This window comes from Ictalurus punctatus, chromosome 1 (assembly GCF_001660625.3).
Source record: "Ictalurus punctatus breed USDA103 chromosome 1, Coco_2.0, whole genome shotgun sequence".
NCBI lineage: Eukaryota > Metazoa > Chordata > Actinopteri > Siluriformes > Ictaluridae > Ictalurus > Ictalurus punctatus.
In genome coordinates this window covers 23,537,877-23,553,442 of record NC_030416.2, presented here as the reverse complement: position 1 = coordinate 23,553,442, position 15,566 = coordinate 23,537,877, and the positions used below count along the sequence as shown (strand labels likewise).

Below are 15,566 nucleotides of genomic sequence, written 5' to 3'. Positions count from 1 at the left end.
ATCACATTTCCATATGTAAGGCTTAAATGAATGACATCAAGTCAAAGAAAGGAAAAGAAACAATTTTTCTCGTGGTTTCTTTAAGTGTAAATGAATAATGAGGAAACGCAAATGTAATAAGAAGCACATGTTTACCCTAGGCGCATATTAAAAATACATCATATATAATAATTCATTTAAAATAGAATAATTCATAATCAGAGCTTTTTATGATATGGCTGTGGCTTGTTTTCAGTATTGTTTGTCTGAGTAAAACCTGACCTATATATCTGTAGCATAGAATTAAACTCTGGAGCCTGTTCAAATGTACACTGTGGGCCCAGTTTCCCCAAAAGAGTACACAGTTATGAATGTGTAGTGATTATTAGGATAATTACCAACACACTGCGGCTGTTTCTAAAAATCAGTGTGGTGCATTTCATAATGTTGACAGATAATGTCACATTAGGCCTTTATTATGAAAACTACAGGCTATAATTAATTACAATGTACACACCATCCACATCTTTTTCTGTCATAATATCCTATGAAGCAAATATTTTGTTCAGCTTATTATCTTAAATCATCCCTAAATGTTATAAGCATCCCTAAACATCCCTGAAAAAGGTTTTCTTTATATACACAATTAGTTGCTTTTTTATCAGATAGATCCATGCGCAGAAGCAGACCAAATCATTTGAAACTTTTATTTTTATTGTTGGAAAGTTGCATTTCTCAACCTATTTATTCTGCCAATATTAGTTTATTTATGACTTCAATTGCCTATAACACTAAAGCTTGAGCCCAATACAAAAATTCCACTCCAGGCTTTTTGATAGCCCCCTCTACATCGGGGTGCTGATGGGTCAGTTCTACTATTCACCATTCCCACAAGCCTGCCAGTAGGCAGCTGCACCGTTTAAAAATATATATATATATATATATTTTTTTACAACATAATAAGGAATGGTCTTAAAGTGAAGCAGGTTCAGTGTCAATTCAGGTTCAGAGCCTTCAGCCTTTAAGAATCTGCTATTGTGCCAATGTCCTTAAAAATACAGTGCATATAAAATTCATAACAGCTCTGTGTTGATATCTTTTTAAAGGAATAAAGAAAAAAAGAAAAAAAATGTAAATAAATAAATAAATAATAAAAACTGCTGAGGTCACTGAGATTTCTCCTTCAGATTCTGGCTCTATTGTAGCATAGACTCTCGAGTCTGTGCCAGGCTTCCACAGAGAATCGCAATAGAAGATCTCCAAAATGTCAGTCTGACAACAGCACTTCACACAGCCAGCAATGCCACCAAGATTCAGGCACTAGAGGACACAAGGGGGTCACTTGAGTGAGTGTGTGTGTGTGTGTGTGTGTGTGTGTGTGTGTGTGTGTGTGTGTGTGTACTGGGGGAGCAGTTTAAAGCTTTACAATAGAGCATAGTGAGCCCGTTCAGCATCCAAAGATCATTGTAGGGTTATGGGAAAAAGGAAAGAGTCATTTTGGACCCTTTTTTTGCTGAGCCATGGAGGATGAGAACCCCGAGGCGAATCCCTTTGACCTTTACAAAATGTTACTGCCCGTTTGGCATGCCTGCCTCACCTAATGAAACTTTTATTGCCATGAATTTTTATTCCAATCCCACTCCAGGCCTGGGGCAAACCTGGACCGAAGCAGATTAGGACCTCGGAGAGAGACAGCAAGAACGGCCATGCAAGGCAGCTTAGCACAAGAGAGCAAAAGAAATGAGCTGGGCTCAGCTTAATATGGGCTAATATGCATAAATTCACACTTCACTATTGCTCTGCTGTTTCAGTGAATTAATATTATAGGGATTACTCCAATTCTAACAAAGACGAAACTTGAACAAAAAATTCCAAACTCAGAATGAATTATGGCTCCCTCAGTATACACTGTACTTCAGCCCATAATGGACGATATGGTCAAGGCAAAAATGAATTCCTTAAATAATGTCCCTCAGAGATCAGCAGGAATTTGTCAATCATGAATGATCCCACGTTCACCCCGTTGAAGGTTGAGCTCAAGTCCCTTGCACTTGGCCCTCCCACAGTGCAGTGGGGAAATTTGCAGTGCTGTTGAGAAATCTGTTCAGGGTTAGAACTATTGGAGAAAGTGTCTTGGCTTTACAAGCCGGTCCTCCCCCCTTCCCCAAACAGATAGAACTATATCTGGATGATTCATTATAAGAACTGATTATGCAAGCTGCCCTCTGGTCTTCATGCAGAGTTTCACAATGACTTATCTCCCAAGACTAATGAGGCTGACCCTTCACTGCCTTATATGGGCCAAGATATTCTGGGAATTTCTGCACATCTATGCCATGTGCTTTTCTTTTCTTTTGCTTGCATTGGAACAGGATGTGGTGTGTGTGTGTGTGTGTGTGTGTGTGTGTGTGTGTGTGTGTGTGTGTGTGTGTGTGTGTGTGTGACTGTATTTAAACTATAAATGGGCATGGACTAAGCAGGGAGAGAGGTAAAGAGAGAGAAAAAGAGAGAGAGAGAGAGAGAGAGAGAGAGAGAGAGAGAGACTCACGGTTGGCAGAGTTTGATGAGGTCCTGGTCGGTGGTGCCAGGAGGGAGGCCACGGATGTACAGGTTGGTTTTACTGAGCTGCTCCACTGCACTCTGGCTGCTGCTGTTGGTGCTGGGACTGGGTGGAGCCATTGGAGGAGGGGGAGGGGCATAGGACTGCTGTTCCACCAGTGAGAATGGACATAGAGAGAAAGAGACATAGCAGATGTCAGTTAACATATATTATAAAGATGCAGTATAACAAACACACGTTCTAAACACTGAGTCCAATGAGTCTTCTTTTGGGGGGCGATTGGTGGCTTAGTGGTTAGCATGTTTGCCTCACTCCTCCAGGGTTGGGGGTTCTATTCCCAGCTCCACCCTGTGTGTGTGGAGCTTGCATTTTCTCCCTGTGCGTTGGGGGTTTCCTCCGGGTACTCCGGATTCCTCCCCCAGTGCAAAAACATGCGTTGTAGGCTGATTGGCATCTCTAAAATGTCTGTAGAGTGTGAATGGGTGTGCACAATTGTGTCATGCGATGGGTTGGCACCCTGTCTAGGGTGTCCCCTGCCCTGTGCACTGGGTCCCCTGGAGAAGCTCCAGACTCCCCTGTGTAGGATAAGCAGTACAGAAAATGATGGATGGATGGCGTCTCTATTGGAAAGACCATCTGATTGTAGCTTAACCACTAGCTGGCCTTGATTTATGCAACAAGTTTTACATTCAAGCAATTGACACCTCTGAGAACTGAGAGATCCTTAAAGCAGGTCAAGAACTAGCTAGCCACATTAGTTTGTGTGTGTGTGTGTTCATAATGACATTGCTGCAGTTGAGGAAGGAGGACAGCCTGATTTACCCATGGACCTGATGGAACAAAAGGAGCTATGGAAAAATGGCTGATCAGCATTATTGTTATCACTGACTCATAAAAAAAAAAAATCATCCACAGTGTCACAGGCTGACAGTCATTTTGGATGGTTTTCATTAGTGGCTGTTCTTGGTGGTTAAAAGGTAATGTTCTATTTTTATTTCAAAGCATTTGTGCATTAATATTCTTTATACCACAGCGCTGTGGAATTCTTGATTCTGATTGGCTGAAAGACGTTCTGAGGTGTGCAATTATTTTTCAGTAAATGCACAGTTAAAGTAGTTCCAGTCAGGTCTTGACCGAATTACAGTTCCATATCACTTTGTTAAGTTAAGTGAAATAACAGAAAAGTTAGCCTACTGTCCACCACAGCACACAGAGCTACAGACACAACAAACAAAATGACAGAACGTTTTTTTTTTCCAGAAATATATAAGGAATAATTCACGACTGGGCGTTGAATTATTAGAAAAATAATGTTCACTCGAGGAGGTAATGTGGCCAGGAGGCGAAGCGGAGGCTTGAGCCATTGATATGCAGTTATTGGAGAGAGAGAGAGAGAACAAGAAAACAGAGAGAGAGAGAGAGAGAGAGAGAGAGAGAGAGAGAGAGAGAGAGAGCGTGTGTGATTGCAGTAATGAGACAGAAAAGCTGGTGAACAAGTCTGAAAAGTTATTTATTTATTCATTGTATTTTCTGCAGTAATAAAAAAACAAAAAACCCTATGAACAATTGGGCTTATCAATATTTATTTATTTATTTGTTTGTTCTATTTTTATATTATCAACATGAAATGAAAAAACAAACAAACTGTGAACTCTCTCTGAACAATGTCTTGAGGTGTGACAACTTTGGTATAAGCTGAATAATTGACTCCGGTCCGTTGAATTATTAGAAAATAATGCTCACCCGAGGTGTAAAGGCATTACCACCTCAAGGTGTGGATTATTTTCTAATAAATCAATGCCCATCATCAGTTATTCCTTACATAACGTATAAAGCCCACACTGCAACTTATTCAATTTAAATGAGTTTTTTAAGAAATAAAGAGTGTACTGAAGGCCTAAAATTGAAACGCACGGTTCATCACTGTGTACATACATTGTTACATATGTTGTTAACATATGAATCACCCATCCGTGTCCAGAGGTTTCACATCATACATACGCATGTAGAGACTTATGCTTTAAAATATCAACTGCAAATCAGTTTAACTCAAGATAGCTTTAACAAGACAGTATCAAAAACAATAGAGCCAGTGTTGAACATATTAGAAGAATTAAAATTCAATAATAAAACAAAAGGTGTATTGATACAAGCAACAGCATTCTCTCTCTGTCTCTCTCTCTGTCTCTCTCCCTCTCAAGCACTCATGACTATTTCAACATTACTCTAGAATGTTCCTTCCTGGTATGTGCTGTATTCGTCGAGATACAATATAAATGAAACCCATGCCATGACTATATATGCAGTAGGTTCACTAAAATTCAATGGTAGCTGTTTTACCACTCATAAAGCACAGGAAGAGGCTTATATTATAACTGATATTTTGGCATAAAAAGAAAATTCCATACCACAGAATTTTTCGCTGCATGAATGCAGGAAATGATATGCATTAAAATGCTTATGGCACCTTTGAAGCCAAAATGAACACATTTTATATGTGTGCGTTGAAAGAAAACTGATTCCTGGATATATTCCTGTGAATATACAGTAGTTTCACATGAGGGTAGTTACAGGAGCAAATTGCTGCTTTTGGTCAGACGTCAAAGAGGAAATCAAGTCTTTTTAAGAATCGTATAATTTTCCTGCTATACCTCACAAGAGCAAGAGGCTTCAATCTGAGTGCCAAATCCCATCTACCTGGTGTGCATCTCATGTAGAATCTGTTTAATGTGTCCATGTGTGTGTGTGTGTGTGCGCGTGTGTGTGTGTGTGTGTGTGTGTGTGTGTGTGTGTGTGTGTGTGTACTGTCTCTGTCTCTGTTTGTGATAATCATTGGCTGTCACGGTGGAGCACATTGGCAAGTCTGGCCTGATATTAATCTATTACCTGTACTTCCCCACAGCCTACAATTACCACAGCTCGAGACAGACAGGTCTATCGGAAGACTGGCACGCTCTGCAACAATGTTATTCCCACAGAACTGTGCCGCGGGCTACGGCTATGAAAGAAAGCATTGAGTTTTCACGAATATGACACACACACAAGAAATGAAATAGAGGCCAGACATACAGTAGGTGTGGAGGGCTAATGAAATTTAGATAAGATCTGAAAATGAGGAAGAAAGGGGATATCTATGCATAAGAATATATAGAAGATAAAAGCATATTTGCATTGGTGCACCTCCTTGCACACCTGTGCCCAACCACACAAACACACACACACACACACACACACACTCAAGCGCAAACACATACACATGCACATACGCAATACTCAAATGTGTGACTGGCATGTGGAATTCACAAACAGTATGCGCCTGGGACTATGGACACAGACATGACTGACATGCCAGCACTGTACATGCATACAATGCATTCAGAAAGTTTTCAGACCCCTTCATTCTTTCACATTTTGTTATGATGCAGCCTTATGCTAAAATGCTTTAAATTATTTATATATTCATTTATTTATTTATTTATTTACATCAATCTACACTACAATACCCCATAATGACAAAGCAAAAAAAAAAAAAAAAGATTTGTGATAACTTTCAAATTTATTAAAAAGAAAAAAATTAAATATCCCATTGACATAAGTATTCAGACCCTTTGCTATTATTGGAGTCCACCTGTGGCAAATTCAATTGATTGGACATGATTTGGAAAGGCACACACCTGTCTATATAAGGTCTAACAGCTGAAAATGCATATAAGGGCAAAAACCAAGTCATGAGGTCAAAGGAACTGCCTGCAGAGCTCATAGACAAGATTGTTTCAAGGCACAGATCTGGGCAAGGCTACAAAAAATTGGCTGCATTGGCAAAAAATTGGCTGCATTGAAGGCTCCCAAGAGCACAGCAGCCTCCATAATTCTTAAATGGAAGAAGTTTGTAACAACCAGAACTCTTCCTAGAGTTGGCCACCTGGCCAAACTGAGCAATCAAGAGACAAGGGCCTTGGTAAGCATGGCGGCCAAGAACCCGATGGTCACTCTGGTTGAGCTCCAGAGTTCATGTGTTGACATGGGGAATTTTTAAGAAGGTTATCACTGCAACACTCCATCAATTTGGGCTTTATAGCAGAGTGTCCAGATGGAGGCCTCTCCACTTGGAATTTGCAAAAAAAAGAAAAAAAAAACAAAACAAAAAAACCCCTCTCAGACTGTGAGAAACAAGATTCTCTGGTCTGATGAAATGAAGATTGAACTGTTTAGCCTCAAATCCAAGCATCATGTCTGGAGGAAACCAGGCACTGCTCATTACCTCCATTCATCCCAACGTTGAAACATGGTGGTGGTAGCATCATGCTGGAGGTGGGAGGGGGGTGTTTTTCAGAGGCAGGGACTGGGGCACTGGTCAGGGTAGAAGGAAACCTGAATGCAGCATAATGCACAGATATCCTTAATGTTCCAGAAAACCTGTTCCAGAGCACTCAGGACCTTAGACTGGGCTGAAGGTTCACTTTCCAAAAAGACAGTGACGCTAAGCACACAGCACAAGACAAAACACGAGTGGCTTAGGGACAGCTCCGTGAATGACCTTGAGTGGCCCAGACTTGAACCTAATTAAACATCCCTGGCGAGACCTGAAAATGGCTGTCCACCAACAGTCCCCATTCAACCTGACAGAGCATGAGAGGATCAGCAGAGAAGAATGGCAGAAAATCCCCAAATCCAGGTGTGCAAAGCTTGTAGCATCATATCTAAAAAGACTTGAAGCTGTAATCATTGCCAAAGGTGCTTCACCTAAGTACTGAATTAGTGGTCTGCATTTCAGTTTTTGATTTTTAATAAATTTGCAAAGTTAGCACAAATATGATTTATGCTTTGTCATTATGGAGTACTGTAGTGTAGACTGATGTAAAAAATAATAATAATTTAAAGCATTTTAGCAACATAGGCTGCAACATAACAAAATGTGAAAAAAATGAAGGGCTCTGAAAACTTTCTGAATACGCTGTACATTTATGTGTACACACACACACACACACACACACACACACACACACACACACACACACACACACACACACCTGAGATCAGTGTAGAACAAAAAGCCTTCTTTTAGCATGGGCTCATTTTACACAGCAAGTCAGGGCCTGGTGTCTGCTACATGACGGCATGATGGAGAGAAGTAGCAGAAGAGAGCAAAAGAGCGCCTGATCAAAGAGCTCGCCTCTGAAACCTCTTTCAGCCAATTTGTGCAGCTGTCAGGGGCCAGACGATAGCACATCGGCATGTGTAATATGTCAGGAAGCGTGACGGGGAAGCCTTTGAAACGTCAAAAGTGCTCATTGCTCCCCCAGCACACAGGCCGGGGTTAGTGACAGGAGGAAAGCATGTTGCTCCTCTGACATGTTGACAAGGCTGTAACTTAAACATAAACATAAATATTTACTTACTGCATGGTAGAGGATGTATATATTAACTCAAAATTGCAATTTGTAATGTTTAGCAACTCAATAATGACAAGCATTCCCCTGCGACCCAAACGACCCCACCCGATCTGTTGAAAGTACTGGTGTGTTCATTTGGAATTCGGGACATGAGAAAGTGAGCTTGTCCACTGAAAATATGGAAAATAGGGCTTTTACGTAGCTGTAGCATAGCCATTAACTCTTTATACAGACAATATAAAAGCAAAACATGGCCAATAGGAACATTAACATTTTTCTCTCACATAAGTTGGTAAATGTTTTTTCAGCTCTGTATGAATAAAATGCTAATTTTAGTAACACTACACTATATTAAACATAATTTCTATGTCAATGTTCCATGCAAGCAGCATTTCCTTTTTTATTTCCCTAAATAAAGACTCTTCTAGTAAGCACTGCACCGACTGAGGGTGGAGCTAATTTCTGAGCTGCATATAACTAAAAAACCTGAAACTAAATTTAGGTGTCTTTTTTTAGTTGTCTTCAAGATTATATGATGATTAAAGGTTTAGAAACACTTCTAAACATTACAGACAGCCCATTTCAACTAGCCTGTTGTTCAATGATTTGCACAATTGTAAATGTGTAATGTGACTCCCTTATATGGAGGAACAGCCTCTGCAAAGAGATAAGCTTGCATGCAACTAATAAAACAATACATTTCAATAGAAGTGGTAATTATAAAGAGTTTTCTTTGCAACTATCTTTAAAAACTTTCAAATCCCGACATTTAAACAAGTGTCTCTTTCTTCTCTCCTCTTATTTTCATCCATTTTTCTCTAAAGTAATTAAATCTGTCTATAAAGCCCATTAATAACTATGCCCCTCCTCCTGAACTCTCCACCCTTTCATGTTCTGAGGATAAATCTTCCCCTACCATCACCCTGTCACTGTCCGTAGGCCGGGCTGTGCTGGTGCAGTACCCTAGTGCCGTCTCAATTTAAGGGTTAGTGATGTGCACACACATTATCTCCTCTTTGCACACTCAGATAGCCCTCATTTCCCTAAAGAGTCCTCCAGTCACCAAACAATTAGTATTTCTTGTAGAGTACTTCAAAATGGGTTTCAAATGGCTGCTCTGTTTTTCCACCCCACCTTCCCTTGTGTGTGTGAGAGAGAAAGCGAGATAGAGAGTGAGAGAAAGTGAGATAGAGAGTGAGAGAAAGCAAGAGAGAGAGAGAGAGAGAGAGAGAGAGAGAGAGAGAGAGAGAGAGAGAAAGAGAGAGAGAGTAGAACTCTTGTGCTAGTGTGTACTGACTGGTGTGAGTTATCCAGTCTCAGCTAAATGTGATTCTGCACAAGGTGCAAAGGTGTGTGCAATTATGCATAATGCATTTTTATCACATTGTTGACAGTGAAACAGCACAGCGTTTTTTAAACAAGCCCCATAATGCATTCTTATTCCCTTCATCTTGGTAATAACACACAGATCTAGAAGACTCACACAAGCACACACACACACACACACACACACACACACACACACACACACACACACACACACGCTTGCTCTTTCCCAAGGTCAGTGATCGACAGTACACACTGTACATGGGACACAGACATCACTACTCCTATCACATTCTACTTGAGGGCTTCCTGGGGCTAAGGAAAGAATGCTGCCTATTTTGGGAGCAGGGCTGAGATCCCTTCCTTCCGAACAACAGAAGCCTGGAAGCCAGAGGAAATCCCAAAGACCAGGCTGTGCAGAGTACACACACAACTGAAGCTACATTCAGCTTTTATAAAGCATGACACTGTCTGACCTGAGGATCCATTACTGCATACATTAGCCCATTAGCCTCTAGCTAATGGCTGTGTGGTGTCTGTAGAAAGACTAGCAGAGGCGGCCATTAGGGCTTGTAGTCAATAATCTCCTGCATTACAGTCTGCATCTCCGAACAGATTTGGTAAACATTAGGAATCAGTGATAGGTACAGTAAGTATCCAAGCCTAACAGATCTTCATCTAACACTTCTAAGGAGGAATGACGGATCAAAAGGAGGAGCATGTTGTAATATTAAGCATAGTGTAAAAGTAATATCTATTTTTTTTTTAAATGCCAAAGAGATTATTTATGTGGTTTTGACAGTTCTATACTTTCAAAATGTATTTCTGTATGCAATTCAACAACAGCGCATTGGTATGATAACATATATTTATCCAAATTTATCTGGGTGGGATGAGTTAGAGTGTAGGTTGAGTGTAAGTTCAACCTAGACTAATACTGTACATATTCCCTCTTACACACACGCTTTCACATTCTTTGTTTGCTTGTTTGTCTGTTTGTTTCGTTCTGTGGTACTTTTCTCATCATCCCCTCCCCCCCTCTCTCTCGCTCATATTTGTTTTCTAGAAAATGAACACTGAACAAATGAACAAAAAAACACACATTACTTACTCATATACAGTACCACCTTTGGCCATTGGAATTGAAGAAGAAAATAAACAAATGAGAAAGATAGCAGTGGCTGCTGATGATAATCTCAATTTGTCTTAAACATTTTTAGAGGTTTCTGCCAGGTAGGTAATGATTACCAGGTTCAAGCATTTTGTTTCTTTTTCTATGTTAAAGTGCATGAATTAAGCATTACCAATTAGGCTTGGAAAGATGGAATTATCCCAGCGTGGGCTGTTCTTCATAACGGAATCCTGCAGTGAATGGGCTTTCGAATACTGAGAAAGCCTGCTTAAAGAGCGTGCCTCCTACACAAGCCTTTCACTTTTGACCTTTCCAATAAGTTACACAGTGCAGTAGACCACACACACCGAGAGCGAGAGAGAGAGAACACCTGAGTCAAAGCTTGCTTTCTGCTTCTCTCTGTCTCACACCACCTCTCTCTCTCTCTCTCTCTCTCTCTCTCAGCAGGAATACAGGGACAAAGAGACTGGCTTTAATTTAGAAGGAGCACACAGCTCCAGAGGCTGAAACTATCTTCAAGCTTGTTAACGTCAGGCCCACGCTCATTTAATGTCATAAACAAGTTACACAAACATTAAACCAGACAGGACTAACAACATCCTCCACTCTGGCCTCTCTCACGACACACACACACACACACACACACACACACACACACATACACACACACACACATGGGGGTGTTGTGAGAAGGACAGAAAGAATGAAAGAAGAATGTGAAACAGTGCGTGTCTAAGAGAGAATATGTATTTGTCTAGCATGAACTTACACTCAATCTGCTATCCAGCTCATCCCACCTACATAATAAATGGCAATCTGTGCCTCATTCCACACTCTTCCACAGTGACTCATTCACATCTGTGATTTCACAACAGTTACACTACAACATTATTCACTAGAACTGTGTGGCCCTTCAAATATTCTCAAAGCATGAATAATTGAAGGTTCTGTCTGAGTATGAATATACATACACATGCAAATTTCACTTAACTATATTCAACATGCAAATTCAGGTATGTTACTGAGCTCACTGATTAACAGGAATTAAATGTATATAAAACGGGAACATTTTATAATGGGAGGCATTGGGACACAATGTTAGGGTCATATAATGCTAGTAGGTGGATTCCTGACTCTAAGTGTGTGTGTGTGTGTGTGTGTGTGTGTGTGTGTGTGTGTGTGTGTGTGTGTGTGTGTGTGTGTGTGTGTGTGTGTGTGTGTGTGTGTGTGTGCATGGTGCCCTGTGATAGACTCTCATCCAGGGTGTATTCCTGCCTCATGCCCAGAGTACCTGGGAAATGTTCCAGTTCCACTGTTACCCTGACCAAAATAAAATGGTTACTAAAGATGAATGAATTGAAATAAAAACGTTTATTTTAAAGCTGTAATGTGGATTCATTAACTTCCTTCAAAGATTGAAATAAATTAAACCTGTGAAATGGACAAGGCAAAGGAAGAGTAATTTTTTTTTGGCTGCTGCATTAGCCTCACCAAATCCACAGTCCCTCTAGGGCAGACACCTCATATTCAAATGTGAGGAAACAATCAACATCTTTCTCATTTACATATGAACAGGTAGCGGGAAGCTCGCAAATCCGCCACAGTCCATTTTAATCCGAGAATGACTTCGTCCTGTATTGTTATGAGAAACAGTGCGGATGCTCTGTATTCTCCGCTTCCAATCTTCAGTCTGGAATTAACATCAGAATGAGAAGCTTCCTCAGACCAGAGCACTGATCGAGCCCTCTTGGGCACGAGCGGCGTTACCCCGGCAACAAAGTGGAGGACAAGGCAGGGCCTTATCAATCAATTAGAAATGTCTCTGAGCTGCAGGGTTACGGTTCCGCCTCAGTTTATCAAATTCATTACGGCCTTGGCCAGCATACTAACACTTTTACTTTGCAGACAAAGAGCTTTTCCTGAAACTATAACTCTATAACACTTTGTAGAGGAATGTACTTGACTGCATTATCCATTGCTGTGATTTAAGAGCTGATCGTCCTACAAGGACTTTGATCAAGTTCATTATGAATTCAGTAAAGAGAAAGTAAATTGAGAGGGTCATCTAGAATTCACATAGCTCAAGGAGAGTTTACTTTATTAAAATTCCTCCTCTAGGTTTGCCTTTTCAATCAGCTTTCCAAATATTCCAGACAGACACAATCCTGGGAATTCCTCCATCCATTGCTCCATTTTTGTCAGAGTTGCTCAGTATCAAGTTAATTGCCATCACATGGCATTCTGGCAGATGTCGGGTCAGGCTCATATTACAGAAATTTGAAGGAGAGAAGCAAAAAGAAAAGCAGGACTTTGTTCAGCCCTAACAGTGTACATCTGAAGTCAATGCCAGCCCAATGAGGTGAGGATTCAATCAAGCAGTTTAAACTCTGCTGCAAAAATCACAACACTCGAATCCTCAATCCCATTATAGATGTATAGACGCTTCCATTCACCATATATTAAATAACACCACAGAGAGCTTACAGAAACATACTGTATGTGGTGGAAATTACAACCAGGAATTTCAACAGTTCATACTAATATAAATAATATTGGTGCACAAGCAACCACAATGGCTTCACATGTCAACCTTGAATTTAATCTACACATCACACATCAGCACACACACACACTCTCACACACACACACACACACACACACACACACACACACACACACACACACACACACATTATGAAGTGTTGCTCACACGCTGCCTGTGTCTGTCTTTCTCACTGCATTGAGTCATCAGTTTTCCAGTCCATTAGTCACGCACCATCAGACACTGTCATATCATGTCAGGGCAGTATGTGTGTGTTTGTGTGTGTGTGTGTGTGTGTGTGTGTGTGTATGTGTGTGTGTGTGTGTGTGTGCATTTGTGTGAGTGTGTGATCAAAAATTTTCCTCTATTTTGCACAGCCCAGCCTCATTCATGGGGAAAACCTTGCTTTAACACAAATGTGTCTACTTCTTTAAGTGTTAGCAAGGCGGAAGCTTCCTAAATTCATTCATTCCTAAATTGAGATGAGGGCAGATAACCAACACAAACATATGCCTTCCAGTTTAAATTTGATACTGCAGGACCAAAATCAATTTCTTTTCATATCAAATATTTCATCAAACTTTTAAATACATGCTGTTTTTTTATTTTTGTATTTTTTTTTAATAAAAAAAATCTATAAACAGAACACATTAAGCAGTCATTTAATGGCTGGAATTTATAGAGTTTTGACTGATTTGATGGCTATATTGAATTACCTTGAAAGGTTAGAACCATCCATTTCCCACCATCATGCTTTTTTATTGTATGGGGGTTGGGTGGAAAAAAAGGGCTAAAGACAGAGATGAATCCATGCAATATTTTCACTCCTGAAACCTGATGCAGTAAAACAGCAGAGACTGGGAAATAGGGGTGTTAAAAACACAGAGGACAGTACTCCATGCTGTGTTAGAGTGTGATACAGTATGTTGGGAAGATTGGCGTCACGCTCAGCAATCATCCAGACATTCCTCAAGGGAACTGTGGAGACCCACAGAGACTGAGTCAAGTACATAAATGTGTTCAGAAATGGTTCATGAGAGAAGAACCAAAATGTCTACTCCAGGAGTCCTGTATGTCTGGTGTGCGTCAGAGCTGGATGATTTCTCTGCTCTAACATGATTATTAACTGAATAGTTGAATTAGAGCAGAGAAATCATCAACTGATTACATACACCCCTGTAGTAGACATCTTAGAGTAAATATATATACATATATATATATTAATTATATTGAGTATAATTAAACAATTTTACTTTTTTTATATAACATTTAATTTTGTTACATTTCTTTTTGATCACTGTAAGAGACTAAAAAAATAACAATGTATTTAACCTGGAAGTCTGTTCAACATTTATGTAAATATTTCCTGGATGATTAAAATGTTTCACCTTCACCAGAAGTAAGATGTTTGGAGAATCAGGAGATCATCAGCCGGCGTATAGTCAAAGAGATGGTTTACTATGCGCGCAGAGACACCCTGGACACTACAGCGTTTCGTAGTCTCAATCTTATTCCAAACATAAGTTGGATACAGTTGGCTTTTATACTCAACTGTACGTGCAAGCAATGTACCCAAGGCTAGTTAAGGAACACATTAATGAAAACATAAGACAAAAGACAAAACACCTGGACAAAGTCTATCAAGGACAGAAACCCAAAAACTTAATAAGACCACGAATAAGCAAAAATCACATTGAACTGAGCTTAAATGATTGAATCATAATCATGGAAAATAAGGAAAAATATTGCACGGCAATTAACAGACAGTATGTGAAATTTTAACATAATAACACAGTAAAAAAAAAAGAAGATATTGTCACCCAATCAAAATAAAGCAGTTTCCTGCCACAAGTCTACACAGTGCTGAATCAGCAGCAATGTCTGAGACAGTGGAGACAGATGAGCATCCCTGGCCCAATGTATCTTCTGCTTCAAATGCTTCCAAGAAAACAATGTGTTAATGATCTGCAGTTTATGCAAGCCAAATCCCATGAATGGATCGACATCTCATACCTCAACATCAAACCTTCAGCTACTTAGCCAGATCTTTGGATGTTTTACAGTATGAAAGCTCTGCAGTAAGCATAATACAGTATGTCACTTTGATGTTCAGTAGCGATTGCCTGTTGTGTAAATCTATCCCAGCACTGTTATAACCTATGAGTAATGTTCAGAATAATGTGTAAGGGGCATGTCTGCTAGATAGCTAACTATGTAGCTAGAAAACTATTAGAATTAACATTAGCTAACATTTAGCTAACAAATCTAGCAAGCTACCAACTAACTAACTAACTAACTAATAAGTTAGTTAGCCAGTTAACATACAGTAACCTTTCTTTACATTCTGTTGATAATCGAGGTGGTATTCACTTCAGCATAGCTCACTGGGTTTGTTAAAATAAGAAAAGAAGAGAAAATTGAACATTTTTTGGATTAGCTGTGTCAATTATAGACATATGAAAAAAGTAAACTGTACAAAGTAATTATTCAAATTGAGGGCTTTTGTGGTTCATCTCTGTATTTCTTTGCAAATTCCAATCTGGCTTACTGATTCTTACTGCTGTTGAGTGGTTTGCATATTGTGGTATATATTTCTGCTCCCAAAGTCTTTTTCAAAAGGTGGATTGTGATACC

At 39.8% G+C, this 15,566-nt stretch overlaps 1 protein-coding gene across 2 annotated transcripts in view; it reads right to left on the bottom strand.

Annotated features, from left to right (window-relative positions):
• The window catches only part of rbms3 (RNA binding motif, single stranded interacting protein), a 152,823-nt gene that overhangs the window by 118,061 nt on the left and 19,196 nt on the right, over nucleotides 1–15,566 (bottom strand). The window contains exon 2 of one of the 2 annotated variants that reach the window (XM_017476620.3): nucleotides 2,528–2,682. In XM_017476620.3, coding sequence (XP_017332109.1) covers nucleotides 2,528–2,682 — 155 coding nt within the window. Of the gene's footprint in view, nucleotides 1–2,527; nucleotides 2,686–15,566 lie in introns of both variants that reach the window. The other variant, XM_017476602.3, reaches the window with a different exon arrangement.